Source organism: Lutjanus erythropterus, chromosome 2 (assembly GCF_056507025.1).
Source record: "Lutjanus erythropterus isolate fLutEry1 chromosome 2, fLutEry1.hap2, whole genome shotgun sequence".
Taxonomy (NCBI): Eukaryota; Metazoa; Chordata; class Actinopteri; order Lutjaniformes; family Lutjanidae; genus Lutjanus; species Lutjanus erythropterus.
In genome coordinates, this window is record NC_139318.1 from 4,839,335 (window position 1) to 4,862,646 (window position 23,312).

Sequence of the window (23,312 nt, forward strand, 5' to 3'; positions counted from 1 at the left end):
CTCCAATGCCGCTGCTCTGACAAACTCACTGTTTGTCTACAGAACTGCTCATTTGAAGGCCTGTCCAGCCCCAGAACACAAGTGTTGTGACGAGGCACTGCCCTACCAAACCAGGGACTGTGGTGTCTGGTACCATCAGGGGTATTTAACAGAGACCAGTTAAGTGAGGGAGTGCTGGACCCACAATGATGGATCAAAACCATCCCCTGCTATTAGTGTTTCACTGGCAGCAGGGCTATCACTTTCATTGACTGACAGAATGGGACATGGATTAAACCAGCATTTGTTGTAACTCTGAATGGTCCAAGAGCTTAATCCAACCAGGCCTAACAATTGTCATTGTGATGGCAATAGTTCAAAAGATCATTGGTCCAGGACAAGGCTGAATAACTTACACCAATATGCTTGTCAAGTGTGCTCACTTTAGTGATGTATTGAAGTACTATCTTTGAGCTAAAGTGCAAGTTAGAAAATTAAAGATTTTTTTTCTGAAATGCTGTCTTTTGTAGTTTGAGTTTTTCTTTGTAATTCTGGACACCATTCAGTGTGTAGGTTTCTGCTCTGTCAGAGCTTCCCTCTGTTTCTCTGTTACTGCCACAACAGCATCAGGGGTCATTGTCATGTTATTCAAAAACCACACACAGTCCTCCCCATGTTGTTGCGTTGTTGTAGAACTTGCTGTATGTCCACAGAACTGGTGGAACCATACACTGTGAAGCCCCAGTGGCCTAATGGATAAGGCACTGGCCTCCTAAGCCAGGGATTGTGGGTTCGAGTCCCATCTGGGGTGTTTCATAGCAGAGTGGCGCAGCGGAAGCGTGCTGGGCCCATAACCCAGAGGTCGATGGATCGAAACCATCCTCTGCTATGGGTGTTTTACTGGAAACAGGGTGTCTCTTCAACTGCCTTCTGAGTGGCTGACACAGTCATATGGATTAAACACACATCACTAACTCTGAATGAGTCAACAGCATAATCCAACCAATCATCATGATGCCTGTATTAACTAGCAGGCTAACGTATGTTGGCTAACTATGGGTAACCTGGTTTCACCGAGGCTACTGGCGGTCAACTGGTTCTGCTACCTTTCCAATTCTACCACTTTGACAAACTCAATGTTTGTCTACAGAACTGCTCATTTGGAGGCCTGTCAAGCCCCCGAGCCCAAATGGAGAAGGGACTGCCCTATCAAACCAGGGACTGTGGTGTCAGGTACCATCAGGGGTATTTGACAAGAGACTAGTTCAGTGAGGGAGTGCTGGGCCCACAATGATGGATCAAAACCATCCTCTGTTATTTGTGTTTCACTGGCAGCAGGGCTATTACCTCTGAATGGATCAAGATCTTAATCCAACCAGGCCTGTCAGTTGTCATCTTGACAGCATTAGTTCAAAAGATCATTTGTCCAGGACAAGGCTAAATAACTTACACCAATATGCTTGTCAAGTGTGCTCACTTTAGTGATGTATTGAAGTACCATCTTTGAGCTAAAGTGAGATCATTAAAGATTTTTTCTGAAACATTTGCCGTTTCTCAATACCAAGTATGCCAAGTTTGGACTTACGGACTTGGCAGTTCGGACTTAGCAAGTTCAATTTGGGAGTACAGTCTCTCGAGGATGGGAGGACAAAGGACTGTCATTCTGCTATTGGGACAGTAGCGTACTTGATGATGTCACCATCTCAGCTCATCCTGGCTTACCCACTTCCAGTTATTTTCACCATTGATGTATATTTGAAATAAAACGAAATATGATATAAAACACAACCCTGTATCTTTTGGTTTAAATGTGCGGAAAACGAATTATATCTCATTTTACTACAATAAAGACATCAGAGCCAGCGGCCAATTTCAAAAGGTAATGCCGGGATAAGGCTGTTTTAGTAGGGTAACATGTATGCTAACAGCCCAGTCATCTTGCCAGCTGGCGAGGTATGCTGTCCATCCCGTTAGCAGGACGACACATCTCCGAAAACATCGGAGCAAATTTTAAAGTACGGGCTATCGTGATGAATCAACCACAGATTTGAAGTTTTAATGTCTACATTCTCGCATAAAATAATCATTGCATTCCATGGTACTAAAACAGTAGTATTTCAACACTTGTAACTTAATGTTGTGGCTCCTCTCCTCTGCCATTGTTGCTACGAAATGCATTCTGGGATACGTGGCTGCCCCAAGTCCACAGAAGTCACCACCCGATGCATCCTCGATAAAACGGGCGGGGCAAGAACACATCCGGGTATTTGACTGTACTTGACGAGATGCAGACTTTTGATTTGGAACAGTACTTGGACTGAGACTGATGACGTTTGTCAAGTACACAAGAACACAAGTACAGAGAAGAACGCATATTGAGAAACAGTTATTGTCTTTTATAGTTGTAGTTTTTTCCTGTTCTTCTGGACACAATTCAGTGTGTAGGTTTCTGCTCTGTCAGAGCTTCACTCTGTTTCTCTGTTACTGCCACAGCAGCATCAGGGGCCATTGTCATGTTATTCAAAACCCACACACAGTCCTCCCCATGTTGTTGTATTTTTGTGGAACTCGCTTGATGTCAACAGAACTGGAAAAAGTGTACACTGTGAAGCCCCAGTGGCCTAATGGATAAGGCACTGGCCTCCTAAGCCAGGGATTGTGGGTTCGAGTCCCATCTGGGGTGTTTCATAGCAGAGTGGCGCAGCGGAAGCGTGCTGGGCCCATAACCCAGAGGTCGATGGATCGAAACCATCCTCTGCTATTGGTGTTTGCCTAGCAGCAGGTCTGTCTCTTCCACAGACTGACAGAATGGTATATGGATTAAACCAACATTTGTTGTCACTCTGAATGGATCAACAGCTCAATCCAGTCAGGTCTAACAATTGTCATCTTGACGGCAATAGTTCAAAAGAGCATTGGTTCAGCACAAGACTGAATAACTTATCCCAATATGCTTGTCAAGTGTGCTCACTTTAGTGATGTATCAAAGTATCTTTGAGCTAAAGTGATAATGTAAAAGATTTTGTCTGAAACACTTTTCTTTTATAGTTGTAGTTGTAGTTGCTCTTCTTGATACAATTTAGTCTGTAGGCTTCATTCTGTCAGAGCTTTACTCTGTCTCTCTGCCACAGCAGTATCAGGTGGCATTGTCACTTAATTAAAAAAACAAAAAACAGATTGTGCTTCCCATATCATTATTTGGTAGTAGAACTCAATGTATGTCCAGAGAACTGGCCTTTTGGAGGCATGTGAAGCCCCAGTGGTCTAATGATTAGGGTACAGGCCTCCTAAGCCAGAGACTGTGGGTCCCATCTGGGGTTTAGTAAAATAGCGCAGCGGAAGCGTGCTGGTCCCAAAACCTAAAAGTCGATGAGGAGGAGGTCTCCTCCAGCAATTGGCATTTCAAGCCAAAATGCTATTTGATATTCACTGGGAACTATTCAACAAGTATTCGAAGATCGGAAGCTTGTAAATGTTCGGCAAACAGCCTTGTATCTACACTGGTCATAAGAGTCCACGCTTCGTACTGATGTCCATACGCACATTTATTTGTGAAGATGTATCATGGGACACCGTGAAAACTAGAAATAAACAGAAAATAGTTTCAAGCACAAACCTCAAAATAATAAACATACATTCTGTCTCATTTCCCTACAAACCCGAGTAACACAGCATTAAAAACAGGGTAATTTGTCATATTAATTACCGTGTTCGCCTGGTAGACCAGCTGTAGGATCAAGGGAGAGAGCGTAAACGTCCGCTGTCCATGCTCGGCATTTTAGTCTCTCTTTTTTTTGTTTTTTGCCCGGCTTTTTCTCCCGCTAAACTTCCGGGTCATTGTCACGTGATTCACAAAGAAAATACATTTGACATTGTATATTCAAGGAAACAACATAATAATAACTCAAGCTCTTAATCTATCCCAAATGACAACAAATAAAATATTCTATAACAGCATGAGAAACTATTTAACCTCAAAAGGGGGGCTTCTGATGTTGTCATGGCAACATGCAAACAATGCCGTCATCAGCGCCAGCTACACTCCCACCAAATTACCCTTGATTCATTAATAACAAATACAACTGTGGTGTTTGGTACATCGCACACCCTTCAAGAATCAATGGTAATTTCCCAGTTTTTTCAAGTTCACTCAGAGAACATCTAGAACTGCAATATTGTTGAAATTTGTAACCTCTTTGGTCAAAATTGACATGTTTACTTTAACACAAAGTTTCATACCAACATTAATGTGAAACAACATTAATTGAACACACCTCTAAATACACATAGGTTCAACCTTCCAACACTAGCTGTGAAAGGAGATGAGTGGTCGCTAGGGAACTGGGTTGAAGTTGGAGGAATGTTTTAGCTGCTTTCCACCAGAACGACCAACTTCTGGATGGGTCTTTGAACAACAGAAGGCTTGCTGAGGCGTTCTCCCCTTTTTGCTAACTTTCTCTCTCCTAACTGTATTGTAGTTTTTCGTACCAGTCCATCATCATCCTTATGTACTTCAAGGACCCTAGCAAGTTTCCATTCATTACGAGGGATCTCTTCTTCCTTGACGATTACAACATCGCCAACTTGTATGTTTCGTCTTGGAGTATGCCATCTTTGCCTGAGTGTGATGTTGGCAAGATATTCTTTTCTCCATCTGTTCCAAAATTGTTCAGACAAATATTGCACTCTTCTCCATCGCTTTTTGGCATACAAGTCTTCCTTAACAAATTTACCCGGTGGAGGCAGTGGAACAGAGGATTTCATGGTGACCAGGTGGTTGGGTGTTAATGGCTCCAGACCTGTGGGATCGCTGATGCTGTCAACAGTTAGTGGGCGGTTATTTACGATGGACATGGCTTCGTAAAGGAATGTCCTTAATGAGGCATCATCCAATCTTCCGGCACTGTGTGCTAGGACTGAGTTTAGTACACTCCTCACTGTCCTAATCTGGCGTTCCCATATGCCCCCAGCATGACTTGAGCCTGGTGCATTCATGTGGAAGTCACACTGCTTCTCTGCCAGATATGCAGTCACTCTTTCCTTGTTCATTTCATTTAGAGCTCTTTCCATTTCATTTTTTGCTCCGACAAAGTTAGATCCCTGATCTGATCTGATGTGTCTAACAGCTCCTCGGATGGCCAGGAAACACCGTAAGGCATTGATGAAAGCATCGGTCGTCAAGTCTTCCAACATCTCTATGTGAACTGCTCTGGAGCAGAGACACGTGAAAAGGAGACCATACCGTTTGTGTTCTTTGCGGCCTTGCTTGGTGTGGAACGGGCCAAAACAGTCCATACCGCAGTATGTGAATGGTGGTGAAGGATCAACCCGGTCACTGGGTAGGTCTGCCATACGCTGTTCCTGTGGTGACCCACGAGCTCTCCTGCAGGGGACACACTGCCGTATATACTGGGCTACTGCCTTACTGCCACCAATAATCCAGTATCCGTTGGCCCTCAGCTCATTCATGGTTTGTCCTCTGCCTTGGTGTTGTGTTTTTTCATGATGATGTGCCAGGATGAGACGTGTGACAACACCATCCTTTGGGAGGATTATTGGGTGTCTCAGATCAAGAGGTGTAGATGCTCTCCTCAGACGTCCTCCTACTCTCATTATATCATCTTGGAGGACTGGGTCAAGCTGGTACAGTGGGTGATTACATGGCAGCCTTCCAGATCTCTGGCTGAGTATATGCAACTCCTCTACAAAGGCATCTTGCTGTGCAAGCTTGATGAGAGTGAGTGAGGCCCTCCTTCTTTCCTCCACATTTAAAGGTTCTGTTGTCTTAATCCCTTTAGCTAATCGCTGAATGCGTGCGATGACGTTCACCACCATGGTCCATTTTGAGAACCGTGCCAGTCGCTCTTGAAAATGAACTTGCCTTATGGCCTCAGTTTTCAGCACTTGGGTTGCCTTGACTTCAGGATCTCCTACTAGCAGCTCTGAAGTTCCTTGGTTTGTAACCACTTCTTTCTCCCATAGGAATCTGGGTCCTGTGAGCCAATTTGAATTGATAAGCTCGCTTACGTTGAGGCCCCTTGAGGCATGATCAGCAGGGTTCTCTCCAGTATCAACGTAGCACCATTGTTCTGGGTTAGTGGTTTCCCGTATTCTCTGGACACGGTTTGCGACGAAGACATGAAACCGTCGAGCCTCGTTATTGATATAAGCGAGGACCACTTGTGAATCTGTCCAGAAATACTCTCTGTCCACCCTGAGCTCTAGCTCCTCCTTCAGCATGTTGCTCACAGCAGCAGAGATCACAGCCGCAGTCAACTCTAGCCTTGGTATGGTGACTATTTTTGTAGGTGCAACTCTTGCTTTGCCCATGATCAAGGTACAGTGCACCTTGTCTTCACTCACCAGTCTAAGGTACGAGCACTGACCGTAGCCTTGAGTGCTAGCATCTGAAAAGTGATGCAGTTCGACTTCCAGGATCTTCCCGAAGTTTTCTGGTGTAAAGCATCTAGGGATCTGAATCTTTCCAAGATTTCTCAAATCATTCACCCAACTCTCCCACCTTGGCTTCATCTCGCTGGGTAGTGGTTCGTCCCAGCTGACACCCCTCTGACACATTTCTTGAAGCACCCTCTTTCCTGGGAGGATGAATGGGGCCAAGAAGCCTAAGGGATCATACACTGAGGCAACAATGGATAGAATTCCACGTCTTGTTGCTGGTTTCTCATCAAGGGAGACCTTGAAGGAGAAGGTGTCACTCTCTACATTCCATCTTACTCCCAGCACTCTCTGTACTGGAAGATCATCGTAGTTGAGATCCACATTCTTCACCTCAGCAGCACGTTCGGTGATGCAGACAGACTCTAGTACCTCTCGTTTGTTGGAGAGGAATTTGTGGAGGCGTAACTTTCCTTTAGCACACAGAGCTTGGGCCTCCTTCACCAGCTTAATTGCTTCATCAATGGATTCCAGGCTTATGAGGCCATCATCTACATAGAAATGCTTTGTGATGAAGCCAGCTGCTGAAGGGTACATTTTCTCATGTTGGTGGGCGAGATACTTCATGCCATAATTGGCACAGCCTGGGGATGACGATGCTCCAAAGAGGTGAACCTTCATATGATATTCTTGGGGTTCTGAGTCTGTATCTCCATCTTCCCACCACAGGAACCGCAGATAATCTCTGTCCTCTTTGCTGACGTGGAACCTGTGAAACATTTTTTCCACATCACACATGACTGCAACCGGATGTCTACGGAAACGGCAGAGTACTCCAGTCAGTCCATTTGTAAGATCCGGTCCTGTTAGCAGGTGGTCATTCAAGGCAGTGCCTTCGTACTTTGCAGAGCAATCAAACACCACTCTGATTTTCTCTGGTTTCCTGGGGTGGTAAACCCCTTGGTGTGGGATGTACCACACACTTCCTGACTCTGGCTGCTTATCTGCTTTCTCTGCATCGCCATCTTTGAAAACACCTTCCATAAATTTCATGTAATCCTTCTTGAATTTAGGATCTCTGTCCAGTTTCTTTTTAAGGTGCTTCAGACGTACTAAGGCAAGTTTCTTGTTGTCTGGGAGATGTGGACATGCCTTAAAGGGAAGGGGCATCTCAAGATGTCCACACTCATTCTGTTGAATTCTTCCCTCTAAGAATTGCAGGAACTGAATATCTTCTTGAGATATGCTCCTTTCTCCAGGTCTGGTGTCTGCAAAATCAGACTCAAGTGCTTTAATAGCAGCAGCTGGTGTCACAGGTGGAAGCTCCCTGACTGATATACGATGACACAGACCAGTCACGTCTTTGGAGTTCACAAATTGGGGTGCGCTTCCCACGATGCTCCAACCGAGGTCAGTTTTAACAGCATAAGGCTCTTGATCATCTCCAGTGATGACCTTTCGAGGTGCTAGTGCTCTGGGGCAGTCATAACCAATCAAGAGTCCAACCCCACAGTCCATTATTGAGGGCATTTCGTGGGCTATGGCTGCCAGGTGTTTCAACTTTCTAGCTGTTTTGCAGGTGGGAATGTGTGCACGTTCAAGGGGGATGAAGTCCCTTGTGTAGGCGGGGGGCAAGTCGATAAAGCTATCTGAGGAGAACCCTCTGACTCTAAGTCCACTAACTCTCTGGCTCTTTACAATTGAGTCTCTTGCCATCATAGTGGAAAGCTTTAGTTTTACTGGCTCCATTACTGCCTGCAGTCTTTCACACACCTCCTGGTCAACAAATGTGTGACTACTCTGAGTGTCCAATAAGGCATACACCAGTGTTTCTGCATCATTGGTGTTAGGTGATGAGATCCATACTGGCACAATCATTGATGTGCTTTCACCTTCCCCTCCATTCACATAGCATGAGAGAGAGGATGTACTTTCCTCTACTTGTGGGACACTTTGTGAAGAAGATTTGTCTGGCGGGGGACGTTCTTCATGCAATGGAGTTGGATGGTGCCTTTTGCATATGCCACACATGGCTCTGTTTTTACAGTCTCTTGAGTTGTGTCCTTTCCTGAGGCATGCAAAACACAGCTTGTTATCCTGAACGAATTTTCTCTTTTCCTCCACTGCCATGTCCGATAACTTTTGACATTTATGCATTGAATGGTTTTCTCCACAACACATACATTTGACAGGGCCTGGGTTATGTGTTGGTGTGTTCCATTTCTTTGGTATGTGGGAATCTTTCGACTTTGTCTCACCAACATCGTTAGGTTTGGCTGTGTTACTTGAGGCATCTGAAGCCTTCACACTTGTGGCAAAGGTGTTTGCTTTTGGACGCTTTGTTTCTCTAAATGACTTTTCTTCAGAGGGCTTTAAGGCATGCAATGATGACACTGGGTTACATGCTATGCGTGCTTCCTTTGAGATAAATGAGGCAAACTCCTTAAAGCTTGGGTAGTCTTTGGCTTGATCCAGCTTTTCCGTTACATAACGATTCCACCTGGATGTTACCCAATCTGGGAGTTTGACTAGCATCTTCTGATTCTCTTCGCAGTCATTCAGTACCTGAAGACCCTTGATATGAGGCATAGCACTGCTACATGATTGCAGGAAGTCACTAAATTCCCTTAGCTTAAGATACTCTTTTGCACCTATCTTTGGCCACCTGTTAAGTTTCTCTCTGAATGCACGTTGCACTACAAAGGAGTGACCATATCTGTCATTCAGCTTCTCCCATGCTTGCTGATAGGCCTCTTCGTCCTTCCTGTAGAAGCTGCCTTCTAGGGCAGACTTTGCTTCCCCACCAATGTATTTTTGTAGGTAGAACAGCCTGTCTGCAGGACTTGAGCACCGTCTCTCTATAAGGGCTTTGAAGCTTGTGCTCCATTCTGTAAACTTCAGTGGGTCACCAGAGAATATGGGAGGCTCTGGAAGAGGAAGTCGAGTGAGGGCCATTGACTCTTGTAATGTGTGTATTAGAGATGCCTCATTTTTTGTAGCTTGCCCTTCCTGACATGTTGCAGATGGAGTAAGTAAATTGGGCTCTCTCACTTCACTGCATACAGGACCACATCTCTCACTCTTTTTTGACTCCTCCTCAGTATATACCTTGAGCTTTGCCTCAATTATCTCAATGTCTCTTTGATTTTCAAGCTTTTTCAGTTCTTGACGTTGTGCATCAATGACAGGTTGCATTTCCATTTCTGCTTTCTTTGCAGCTAGCTGTGCAGCTGTCTCTGCCCTCCTAGCCGAAATGCTTGGTGACTCTGAGAGATGATTGGAGCGCTGACTGAGAGCAGTGGTTCTGGAGACTGTTGATCCATATATGGACCTGGCATATTCACTGTTCAGCAGCATGCGCAGCCTTGATTTTTCTGCCTCAGCATCAAACTCTTCTCCTTCCTCAGTGAGGCGTATTCTCATCAGTCCCAATAAATCTGCTGTTACAGCTGAGCATGCATCAACTTTTCTACGAATTTCTTGGCTTGGTGCTGTTTGGACTCGTATGCTATCATATAAGTCTTTCAATTCAGAGTCCAGCTTCTCGACCACATCCATCATGTCATACAACTCACTCTCAGAGCACTCATGTTTTAGAGTTGTGCGAATGTCCCTTACTTGAGTTTTCCATTTCTCATATATGGACTTGAACTTCCTTTCCCTTTGAGCTAGTTCTTGTTCCTTAAGCTCCTGCATTTTAGGTGTTAGACGTCTTTCACGGGAGGATTGTCTTGTTTTACCCATACCACTCTGAAAATTATTGTTAGAATGACAAAAAAGGGCTCCAATTGTCCCAAGCCTTTGATTTACAAGTGTTATTGATTTTACAGGAAGTGCAATGTGAGATTAGCAGTTACAATCAAGACAGCTTAGTATGTACCTTTCTTTGATCACTCTATTTTTACAGTATTGAGAACCTTAACTTCTTAATTGCAACTATAACTTTATTCGTAGCTTATTGTGGAACTGTCCATCATTTATGTGAGGTGAAATTATAGTATTGCAGTCTGACCTGAAGCTGAACAATGTACCTGCAGTCCACTGCAGATGATGAATCAGAACTGCACTTTGAAGCCTGAAGTTCACCGCAGGAGAAGAAGCACAGCTGCACACAGGAGCCTGTAGTTCGCCGCAGGATGAGAAGCAGAGCTGCACACTGGAGCCTGTAGTTCACCGCAGGATGAGAAGCAGAGCTGCACGTTGTAGCCTGTAGTTCACCGCAGGATGAGAAGCACAGCTGCACACAGGAGCCTGTAGTTCACCGCAGGATGAGCAGAACCGCGCTCTGGAGCCGTGGTTTACGTGCAGGATACGAGTCACCTCAATGAGATGGATTAGGCCACGTTTTCACTGTATCTACACTGGTCATAAGAGTCCACGCTTCGTACTGATGTCCATACGCACATTTATTTGTGAAGATGTATCATGGGACACCGTGAAAACTAGAAATAAACAGAAAATAGTTTCAAGCACAAACCTCAAAATAATAAACATACATTCTGTCTCATTTCCCTACAAACCCAAGTAACACAGCATTAAAAACAGGGTAATTTGTCATATTAATTACCGTGTTCGCCTGGTAGACCAGCTGTAGGATCAAGGGAGAGAGCGTAAACGTCCGCTGTCCATGCTCGGCATTTTAGTCTCTCTTTTTTTTCGTTTTTTGCCCGGCTTTTTCTCCCGCTAAACTTCCGGGTCATTGTCACGTGATTCACAAAGAAAATACATTTGACATTGTATATTCAAGGAAACAACATAATAATAACTCAAGCTCTTAATCTATCCCAAATGACAACAAATAAAATATTCTATAACAGCATGAGAAACTATTTAACCTCAAAAGGGGGGCTTCTGATGTTGTCATGGCAACATGCAAACAATGCCGTCATCAGCGCCAGCTACAAGCCTGTCACTCTGAAATAAATTACATTGCGGTCTGCAGATGTCTCGTCGGCAATACTAACTGGGCCTGTAATTACAAAACTATTCTGGTAGTATCTCATTATTTCCAGGCGTCAGTGACAGAAAGGAAACAAATAAGAGAAAATAGATTTTACAAGACAAAATGATTGATGAATGAATGATGATTTTTTTTATATATATATAATTTAATGACCATTTGAATATTCAAAAACTATGACCCATCCCTAGTGCATAGTTTGAAGCTTAGAGCCACTGACCAAGCTGCTGCATTCTCGACCACATCCATCATGTCATACAACTCACTCTCAGAGCACTCATGTTTTAGAGTTGTGCGAATGTCCCTTACTTGAGTTTTCCATTTCTCATATATGGACTTGAACTTCCTTTCCCTTTGAGCTAGTTCTTGTTCCTTAAGCTCCTGCATTTTAGGTGTTAGACGTCTTTCACGGGAGGATTGTCTTGTTTTAGAAGCAACTGAGTTAAGTTCTTTAAGCACTGTTTCAGATTTCTCATTTTTGTCTGGTTGATCCTGAAAAACACTCTCTATTTTGTCTCTCTCTGCTACATCAGTTTCAGAGTCTGAGCAAACCTGGGCTTCTGGCAGGGAATCTACCTGCTCAGCAAACCCACCACAATGAGACAATGGTTCACCCTGAACTGACATTTGTAACCTTTCGTGAATTAACACTTAAAGTAGGAAACAAGCTAACTCATATGCACATGAATTGTAGCGACTGATAATGAAGCACTTTGCTTAAGCCAATTTACAATGCAGCTTTAACTTATAGCTGTTACCCATACCACTCTGAAAATTATTGTTAGAATGACAAAAAAGGGCTCCAATTGTCCCAAGCCTTTGATTTACAAGTGTTATTGATTTTACAGGAAGTGCAATGTGAGATTAGCAGTTACAATCAAGACAGCTTAGTATGTACCTTTCTTTGATCACTCTATTTTTACAGTATTGAGAACCTTAACTTCTTAATTGCAACTATAACTTTATTCGTAGCTTATTGTGGAACTGTCCATCATTTATGTGAGGTGAAATTATAGTATTGCAGTCTGACCTGAAGCTGAACAATGTACCTGCAGTCCACTGCAGATGATGAATCAGAACTGCACTTTGAAGCCTGAAGTTCACCGCAGGAGAAGAAGCAGAGCTGCACACTGAAGCCTGAAGTTCGCCGCAGGATGAGAAACAGAGCTGCACGTTGAAGCCTGTAGTTCGCCGCAGGATGAGAAGCAGAACTGCACGCTGGAGCCTGTAGTTCGCCGCAGGATGAGAAGCAGAGCTGCACGCTGGAGCCTGTAGTTCGCCGCAGGATGAGAAGCAGAGCTGCACGCTGGAGCCTGTAGTTCGCCGCAGGATGAGAAGCAGAGCTGCACGCTGGAGCCTGTAGTTCGCCGCAGGATGAGAAGCAGAGCTGCACGTTGAAGCCTGTAGTTCGCCGCAGGATGAGAAGCAGAGCTGCACACTGGAGCCTGTAGTTCGCCGCAGGATGAGAAGCAGAGCTGCACGTTGTAGCCTGTAGTTCACCGCAGGATGAGAAGCACAGCTGCACACAGGAGCCTGTAGTTCGCCGCAGGATGAGAAGCAGAGCTGCACACTGGAGCCTGTAGTTCACCGCAGGATGAGAAGCAGAGCTGCACGTTGTAGCCTGTAGTTCACCGCAGGATGAGAAGCACAGCTGCACACAGGAGCCTGTAGTTCACCGCAGGATGAGCAGAACCGCGCTCTGGAGCCGTGGTTTACGTGCAGGATACGAGTCACCTCAATGAGATGGATTAGGCCACGTTTTCACTGTATCTACACTGGTCATAAGAGTCCACGCTTCGTACTGATGTCCATACGCACATTTATTTGTGAAGATGTATCATGGGACACCGTGAAAACTAGAAATAAACAGAAAATAGTTTCAAGCACAAACCTCAAAATAATAAACATACATTCTGTCTCATTTCCCTACAAACCCAAGTAACACAGCATTAAAAACAGGGTAATTTGTCATATTAATTACCGTGTTCGCCTGGTAGACCAGCTGTAGGATCAAGGGAGAGAGCGTAAACGTCCGCTGTCCATGCTCGGCATTTTAGTCTCTCTTTTTTTTCGTTTTTTGCCCGGCTTTTTCTCCCGCTAAACTTCCGGGTCATTGTCACGTGATTCACAAAGAAAATACATTTGACATTGTATATTCAAGGAAACAACATAATAATAACTCAAGCTCTTAATCTATCCCAAATGACAACAAATAAAATATTCTATAACAGCATGAGAAACTATTTAACCTCAAAAGGGGGGCTTCTGATGTTGTCATGGCAACATGCAAACAATGCCGTCATCAGCGCCAGCTACAAGCCTGTCACTCTGAAATAAATTACATTGCGGTCTGCAGATGTCTCGTCGGCAATACTAACTGGGCCTGTAATTACAAAACTATTCTGGTAGTATCTCATTATTTCCAGGCGTCAGTGACAGAAAGGAAACAAATAAGAGAAAATAGATTTTACAAGACAAAATGATTGATGAATGAATGATGATTTTTTTTATATATATATAATTTAATGACCATTTGAATATTCAAAAACTATGACCCATCCCTAGTGCATAGTTTGAAGCTTAGAGCCACTGACCAAGCTGCTGCATTTGACAAATTGGGAATTAGAATGTGTCCCCTGATCTGATGAACCTCAATTCTGCTGCCACATGCAAATGGTAGATGCAGACTTTGGAGTAAACAACATCAATCCATGGATCCATCATGCCTTGTGCTAACATTTTAGGCTGCTGCAAGTGATGTAATAATGTGAATATTTTCTTGGCACACTTTTGGCTAATTAATACCAACTGAGCATTGTTCAAGTTGACTTGCTACTGTGCATTTATTCTTGCTGCTTACCCATCTTCTAATGGCAATTTAAAGCAGAACAAATTGCCACAAAGAACACATCAAACTGGTTCTATTAACTGTTAGAAGATTTAAGTCCCTTGTCAGATGGTCAAACACCATCTCAAACCCCCTCCCTACACACATTCCCAACATTGGAAGCCTGCATCTGTTAATTTCTATAACTCCCCAAAACTGAAAATCCAACATATATATCCACTTCAGGAAATGATTGCCTTTGTGTGCAGAGGTGATTTGAAAAAAAACAAAAACAATTTGAACTCCTGTGTTTGCTGAGCAAAACCTGGAGGTCCACTGTAATGCTCAGTCCACCTTTAGTGAACCTGGTCCCTGTGACAAAAATTTCATCATCAGATGGTGTACATGTAGGCTCTGTGCAGAATTTCGCATACCTCAATTTTTTTTGTCTGTGTGGACTTCTCTACGACTTGTTGCAAGGCAACTATGCTACTACAAACTCTGGATATACTGTCTTCACAAGTGTGCAACACGTCCTCCTAGCAGATCCCAGAAACTGGCTTAAAACAGAACAACTACATATCTGTGATGTCTGCAGCTGTTCTGTACATCTCTTAGGTTTGGCTCAGACTTTGTTCGCTGACAAATTGGCTAAACTGTCCACACACTTCACTACCATGTTCACAGTGGTAACATTACCACTTACTTTATATTGAGTGACTTTACACTCACTAACAATTCACACACGGCCTACGCACCGAGTTCGTCCTTAAAGTTTACCACTTATATAGGACATTAGTAAAAATGATTATTTTTGTCTGTCAGGTGCTCCCATTAGGGGTCGCCACAGCGGATCATCTGCCCACAGGCAGGCCAGGCCCCTTCCCAACCCAGTCTGGATCCACATATTTGATCCACATATTTTTTTACACCCTTCCTGGTGCGACTTTCCCCATTTATCAGGGCTTGTGACCAATATTCTATCTATATGTGCTACCTATTGCGATGTGCTGCCTTGTGGTTCTCTGGGTTAGGGGTTAGGGTTGGGGTTAGTCTGCTATTGATTTGTGTTACAGTAGCGTGTTTTTAAAAAAAGCAGCATAAATGATCAGAACACCGATCTGCAGACAACCTGCTCTACGACCTGAGACACTGCACCCACCGACTCCCCAGACACACCACACACAAAAAAACATGTTATACATTTTAATACATTTTATAAACATTCTTAGATGTTTAGGCCCAGCAGGGAGTCAACTTAGGCCTGTTGGGCCACTGGGTGTGCACTTGCGGAAACCTTGAGTATATATCTAAAAGCATGCTGCAGCGAGGCTGATCAACCTCCACATGAATACACAGACAGTGTGTTGGAAAATCCCACTTTCAAAGGATTCAACTGGCCTGTGCAAGTTATGCTTTGTGCACTGTCAGTTTAAAGTACACACTGGCCAGTCATCAGTGTTGGAGAGTGTTAGTTTGCTTCAGAGGGCTGTGTTGAGTGTGTGGGTGCAGGTAGAGAGAGGGGGGTTATTCTGGGACACTGGAACACAATGTTGAGCTTTCTCGGTGTCGTGAGCCCATCTCACTGAAAAAAGCATATTGAGAGGGTGTCCAGTTGTAGACCGGCTGCACTTTAACACTCCAGGTTTGAAAAACATGTAGTGTGGAACATTTCTGATACCAGAGGGGTTGCAGATTGGTGGCTATTTATAATACTCATGAAACCTGATAAATATTGGTGGTGGCTGGACTTAAATAACAGCAAGACTGATGGCCAAGGTTTCTCAAGACAAGACAAAAATCTTTGTTGTTTTCCTTCCAACAGTTTCGATGTTTTCTCTCTTGCAGAACTCAAATACAGAAAACCCAAACTGTGTTGGCATCGATGGTGTACTAGAGGCTTACTTCCAGAGCCTGCGAACTGTTCAGCTGTACGGCCCAACCAACTTTGCTCCCGTCATCAACCAGGTGGCTCGGTGAGACACACACACACACACGCACACACACGCACACACACACTCACACACACACACACACACACACACACACACACACACAGAAAGAGATTACATCTATTTGTGCACAAATGTGTACATGTGATAATCATGCATACAACACATGCGGTCATACACACAAACACATACCTTCATACACGCTTTTACATTATGTGTCTCATACATAAAATATGCACATTTCCATGTAATTCATATGCATGTGTCACTTATCCTGTGCCATCATGGAAAGCCAGCTGTTTTGTATGCATGTCATGAATACAAACAGGAAACATCTGAGTGACTTGATGGCAGGAAGCTGGAGACGTGATATGCATATTTTAGAAGCTGTCTGTCAATCATCCCTGTCTTTGTAGAGAAATCTCAGTTTGCGTTCTATGTTTTTTCCAGGCATGTTCAGATTTTAAAGGTGCCCTGTGGAGTTTTCTTGTAAACAAACAAGAATTGTTTACATTCACTGTTACCCACCAACGCAAATTGTGTGTATCCCTGAGTTCTAAATAAATGTGTTTAGTGCATTTTCTTCTTCATAAAACATGTTTTGGTGAGTTACACTGAATGTAAACATAACATTTGTTAACAGAAAAGCTCCACATGGTAACTTTAATTCAGTTAAAAGGGGCTTTATTGGTAAGGGAAATGGATACTAACATTGCCAAAGGAAATCTGAAAGAAAAACAACTGAAAGTATCTTTAACTCAAAGTGCAAAACAAGGTGAAAACACATTACCAATACTTCTGCTGTGTCCTTCTCAGGACTTTGACAGTCTTGAGCCTTGACCTGTCTCGACTTGTGTGACACGCAGGACTTGAACTCCTGTTATTAGATGCACATCTCAGCAGCAGATGACCTCTCCTTGACCCCCTGGCAGGGCAAATTATCACAAACATTGTTGCTTCCAGCATGAAGCTCCGGTGTTTTGGAGAGCAGAGGTACAAAAGCATTCAGGATGCTCTCCAGAGAGCTCCTCAGTGTCACCTTAAAGGTTAATGATACCCTGCTCCATGAAGTATGGCAACCTCTTTACATCGCCAGCACAGATCCTCAGTGGTGCTGCTGCAGGAGGCTTAGACTCCCTCGTGAGCGACAACACTGTGGTAACTCTAAATTTCAGATTTGCTTTCAAAACTGCCTGATCGTAGTTGTGATGAACAAACCAACACAAAATAAAAAATAGCTTTAAAAAAAATGAAATGATCTTTTAATTTGACAACTAAAACTATTCCACCAAAATTAAGGAAAGATTTTGACCGATTTGATTTGACTGTCTTTGCAAAAATCTTTGTAAAGGAAACCAGCACCTTTTTGTAAAAGACAGGACACCCACCCATCCGTCTGTCTGTCTGTCCATCCATCTGTGCATCTATTCATCCATCTACTGTGACATGCAGACTCCTCGTGCTTCTTCACATAAGGATGACTCTTTCAAGGTGCTTTTAAACTCTGTTTACTTCAGTTGTAGGATGTGACTCATAAACAGAGGTGTATTTGGAATAAAAATCGACTTTTGACTCATACCTGTCCACCAAACCCCACCTAGAGATACACCACCAGCCAAGTCAACACACAAACAAGTATAGTAGTTTCAACAAAAACTGAACAGCGATAAGCAAGATCCCTAGTATTTATTGTAGTTCCATTTGCACTGCGTTACATAACAGTCTAGAGGTATTTGTATTTTTCTCAGTCCACTCTCCCTATATGAACTAACCAAGTATTTTAGTTAATGGACAATACTGCAATAAATACAGTGTTTTTTTCCTTTGTTGACTCCTTCTTTAATTAAGTCTGTGATCATGACAAATAGTTATGATTTTAGAATTTCTTATGAAACTGTAACAGAAAACTGAGCTCTTTGATATCATGCTGATAACTAAACCCTACCTGCAACAGTCCACTGCTAGCATACCATAATACTTCCACAGAAATAGTACAGTGATGTGCAGAACCACAGGACACAGGCAGCTAATCGAACATCATCAGGTCTATCATGTAGCAGTATGAAGTGAGTGTTATATTTGCAAAACAACCACAAGGAGACTGAGATTTATTTCATATTAGAAGATTCAGAGTTGAATATTTTACACTATTTTATTACAATGAATAAAGAAGGTAATTATTAACAATGTGAAGCTTGTTATTGCTGACATCCAGGGCTTCAAATGTGAGTCTTAACACATTTATGCTCATTTTTCAAGTGCATCCCTCTTTTTTCTCTGTATCTTACATTTAGTAGCTCTTGGAGTTATGAAGTATTTGAACCTTATGCATCACACATTTAGTGCACTTTATTATTTTCTGATTCTTTTCTGAACAGCCATGCACTCACAAAGTCAGTGCTTCAAATAACATAAATAGGTTGGAATAAGTTAACAAACCTTGTCCTCCTGCTGAACCCTGCAGCACATCATCCTACAAACTCTTTTTAAAAACAAATTAAATTTCACCAATAAAACTTTTCTGGAGTACAGCCGGTGTTAAGTTTTTAATGGATTTTTGGCTGGTTATTACCTGCTATTGTATTTTTAGCCCCCATATAAAGCAATAATATCCTGTCCCAGTTAAGTGTGATTGTGGTTGCATAATCAAATGGAGAATAGCAGGGCTGTGTTGTTCTGCTGTGGGCTCAAGAGCTTCAAAACTCCCATCATCCATTCAGAGAGAGAACATGAAACTTTCTTCCCTTGCTCCCTGTCCTCACACTTTTTTTTTTCTCTCATTCTTGTTTTGTTTTTTTCATGTCTCCATATTTTTTGCTTTGTGATCACCAGATGCGCAACCCTTCCCTCGCTCCCCTTTTTCTGCTTTTTTCTTTTCATCTTCTACCTTTTTCACTTACTCTGGCTGTCTACTCCTGTACCTCCTCCACATCCTTGTTGTCTTTCCTCATTTGTCGCTCTCTCCCATCTGCTCTCCCTGCTTCTGGTTTCTCCCTCTTTTCTTATTAATTAAACTCCTCTTCTTTCTCCTCTTAGTCCAGCGCTTCCTGGTACTGCACCTTATCCTCCTCCTCTTCATCCACCTCGTCTTTGCTGTTGTCGTCCATGTGGGAGGTTTAGAGTAGTGATGAAGAGGAGGAGGAGGATGCATGGTATAATCCAATATACATAAATATAGATGGTCACATGCGGCTACTCTTGCTATATACAGTAACTTATTGGAACACAATCATGTTATCACAGCCGCTTAAAAATATGCTGCCTCTCTCCAACAGTTTGTGTGCGTTTACACCTATTATATTCTTTACTGCTTACTTTGTCTAACTGTTGTCAGTGTGCTGTATTTGCTTGTGTGTTGTCTCATGCCACGTTGTGTGTCTTTGTGGGCAGGAAAGTTGGAGTGTTTATCTGTCAAAATACTATTTAAGTTATTATTGGAAACCAGCCTACACACACAAACACAACCTGAATCAAAGAGTCTACATTTTGCTACCCTGGTCCTGTGCAACTGAAGGTTCAGGGTTGCTGCAGAGTTCTGCAGTGAGGTGTTTGAAGTCTGTGAATCCAAAGCCTATATCTTATGGTAGAGATCATGTAGAAGACCCTTAGGAAATAAAGCAGGTAGATAGGTAGTGTTTTGATTCAGCTTCACACATCTGTGTCTGGCAGCTGCATACATGACAGAGAGATATTTCTGATAGAGATATGGAATATTTTAGGTTTTAGTCTGCAGCAGTTCTAACATGGCTAATGTTAGCTGTGTTAGCTTTAGTCTCTGCACTTTCACTGGTGGTTTGTGAAGTGGAGGGTTTATCAGTTTCTCACATATTTCATGAGTGCACATCAGGTACAAGCTGTACTATATTTATTTATATACAGTATTTATTTAATATGGTATTTATTAGTATTTATTAATTTAGTCATTGCCAATTCCAAATCCCTGCATGTATTGTCCCTGTCACTGAAAACTCTCACTGTTTGGCACATAGAGGGAAACTTGTTAAGAAAAATGTCAGGCTGTAATCAGGTTTGGCTGAAATGAGGGTCGGGTTTGGGTCAGTTTCAGACAGAATTTTGTCAGCATCGGGCCTTGATAGACTTAACTTTTCAGGCACAATCGAAGCCCTAACTAGTACTTTGTTATGGATCGGGCCACACAGTCATTTAGTAGGTTAGCTAACTGACATGATTGCACAAGGATTCCTGGGTAGCCTTGTGTTAATGTTGTGTAAATGTTTTCTCATTCTCCTTGGCTCAATTTTCAAATGAGAATTTCTCTTTTCAAAACATTAAGTGCAGGTCTCTGAAAAATAGTTTGTTGTTTGCAAGACATTGGAGTTTCTCATTCATTCAAGTTAATTGCATCTGTTATGGCACACGTGTGAAAGAGTAAAAACAGTTGTCCACAGTTTGTGCAGTAACCATCTGCTTATGGCTGGCTGACCAAAACTGATGAGTTGATTCTCAGTGAAACTGTCAAACTCTTTATAACTTCTAAACTTATTTCATTGTTTGAGCCGTCACCTGCAAAATGACTCATGCCATTTTCAAAATGTATTAGACATACATATATATTCCATAAATACCTATGATATGTTATGTTTATGATGTGGACTAAATTGGCAAATGACCTCACAGGTTACAGTAATGAAATAGAAACAGAAATCCTGTGGACGTCATTTTGTGGTAAGTTTTCTATATATAACTTTATATGGAAAAGTAAATTTTCTGTTTACAGTACTTGTAAGAGGGGTGTAGTGGGGCATGAACCCAAGTATCAGCAAATCAGTTTATCATCTCTTTGAAATGAGGCTGAGCATTTATTCAGCTATTTTCAGAAGAACTGGATCAATCAATGAGGGGAAAAAGGTGTGCATACTACAGTTTACCTACCTCTGTATTTACCACTACACCCCAGCATGTAACACATTGGTACACAAATAAATTCATTATATATACACCGATCAGGCATAACATTATGACCACCTGCCTAATATTGTGTTGGTCCCCCTTTTGCTGCCAAAACAGCCCTGACCCGTCGAGGCATGGACTCCACTAGACCCCTGAAGGTGTGCTGTGGTATCTGGCACCAAGATGTTAGCAGCAGATCCTTTAAGTCCTGTAAGTTGCAAGGTGGGGCCTCCATGGATCAGACTTGTTTGTCCAGCACATTCCAGGGCTCAGAGGCCAAGTCAACTCCTCAAAATCATTGTTGTGCTCCTCAAACCATTCCTGAACCATTTTTGCTTTGTGTCACGGTACATTATCCTACTGAAAGAGGCCACAGCCATCAGTGAATACCGTTTCCATGAAAGGGTGTACATGGTCTGCAGCAAAGCTTAGGTAGGTGGTACATGTCAAAGTAACATCCACATGGATGGCAGGACCCAAGGTTTCCCAGCAGAACATTGTCCAAAGCATCACACTGCCTCTGTTGGCTTGCCTTCTTCCCATAGTGCATCCTGGTGCCATGTGTTCCCCAGGTAAGCGACACACACGCACCCGACCATCCATGTGATGTAAAACATGATTCATTAGACCAGGCCACTTCCTCCAACTTACAGTAACCCTGTCGCCGGTTCACCACTGTTCCTTCCTTGGGACTTCCTTCCTTCCTTCCTTCCTTCCTTCCTCAGTGCTCATAATGTTATTCCTGATCGGTGTAAATTTATATGTTTGTATCCTTTTTCTCTTTACTACAAACTGAAATTTGAGTCTTAAAAAAAACTCTACACAACAGCATGCAAAGATAAAGCTTATATTCTGTACTAGGAGAATGCTGTTGTGTATCACACAACTCTAAGGTTTTGAGTGGTGCAGCTCAGTCAGTGACATGACAAGTTTTCATTTTGCCGGCATTGGTCAGGTTACTGACACAAAAACTAGGTTTTGAAACATGAATGAAATGATTTGGGTGAGTTACTTTTTTAGTTTTGCGAACACACAGTAGAGTTTGATGTCCCATCAAATAGTTGCAACAATTGCACTTACAGTTTAGAGAAAGTTAAGACTGAAAGAGGCAGTAGTCACCAAACTAACAACAGTAGGGAGAGTGTGTATTTTGGGAGCAATGGGCCTTTGGAGCAGTAGGCGTTTGTTTTCAGGATAACGTTCTGTTGCACAAATGGACTTTTGCCCCAGTAGTACATTTTTCAGGCTGATGGGCCTTTGGAACAATGGCATGGCACCAAGTCAACTCAAGGGATCTGTGGTGCTCTCTGAATGCTTTGTAGACTTCAGTAGTTGAATGAGTACCATAAAAAAGCCAATTATGAGACTGCAGAGGCCACGAGTGGTGAGAAACGCAGCAGGACAAGTCAGGATAACTCTGCTCTGTGCCCTCTGTGATTGCAGCATTTTATCATCCCTGACTTATCACATTATTCTCTCCAGATAAACACTAACCATCTTCATCAAATTAGATCATCAAGAAGCTTTGCAAAGTATGATCATCACTACAAATTACATGGTGATCTAATCTAGTCTAATACAAAGGAAGTGGAATCTGGTTTTTATGTTTATCTGTTTCAGGCTATGCAATGGATTAAAAATGTAACCATGTATCACAGTTATAGAGGCAACAGAGCTAGTATATTGTAGAGATCTTCACAGGTTTATTTGTTACCTGAAGTTCTTGCGCTGTTGATGTTTTCAAGCTGTTTTTGTTATTTTTGAAGGGTCAAAAAAGTCACACATTTTTCTTGCTCTCTAGTAAAACTTTCGGTGTTGCACTGGTGCTGTAATAAATGAGTTTAATCGAGAGCTGAACATTTTGTACCAGAGGCGCAACATAAGTGCTGGACAAGTTTCAATTGGACTTTACATATATAAGCAGGTGACACAGATTTTTTTTTTATGAGATCCATGTGTTATGAACATGCACACACTAAAGACAAAGAAGGCAGTGTCTCCCAAAGGATAAGTGAAGTGACTGCAGTCCTTGCAGACTTTGCTTTCAGGGGAAACAGTGCAATTTGTTCCACCTGTTGATACACTTTCCCATTATTCTGCAGAGACAGTGTGAGCGAGCTGGGGGTGTGGGGACGGAGGATGTGTGATGAGAGAGGAAAATATAGAAAACACGAGGGGACGGACGTTGAGACAGGCAGGAGGACAGACAGAGAGGAATCCAGCAGACAGGAAGGCAGGCAGAGGGAGAGACAGTTTGCCATTTCGCCTGCTCTCAGCCTCAGGCCAG

General features: G+C 42.8%; 1 protein-coding gene and 4 non-coding genes across 5 annotated transcripts in view; all 5 read left to right on the forward strand.

Annotated features, from left to right (window-relative positions):
• Positions 1-23,312, forward strand: part of LOC146331061 (copine-9-like) — a 295,949-nt gene that overhangs the window by 240,096 nt on the left and 32,541 nt on the right. Inside the window, exon 17 of the mRNA XM_084726649.1 lies at positions 16,011-16,138. Coding sequence (XP_084582775.1) covers positions 16,011-16,138 — 128 coding nt within the window. The remainder of the gene's footprint in view (positions 1-16,010; positions 16,139-23,312) is intronic.
• On the forward strand, positions 718-790 carry trnar-ccu (transfer RNA arginine (anticodon CCU)). The gene has a single exon. It is a non-coding gene; the product is annotated as a tRNA-Arg (tRNA).
• Positions 797-868, forward strand: trnam-cau (transfer RNA methionine (anticodon CAU)). Its single transcript has one exon. It is a non-coding gene; the product is annotated as a tRNA-Met (tRNA).
• Positions 2,590-2,662, forward strand: trnar-ccu (transfer RNA arginine (anticodon CCU)). The gene has a single exon. It is a non-coding gene; the product is annotated as a tRNA-Arg (tRNA).
• On the forward strand, positions 2,669-2,740 carry trnam-cau (transfer RNA methionine (anticodon CAU)). Its single transcript has one exon. It is a non-coding gene; the product is annotated as a tRNA-Met (tRNA).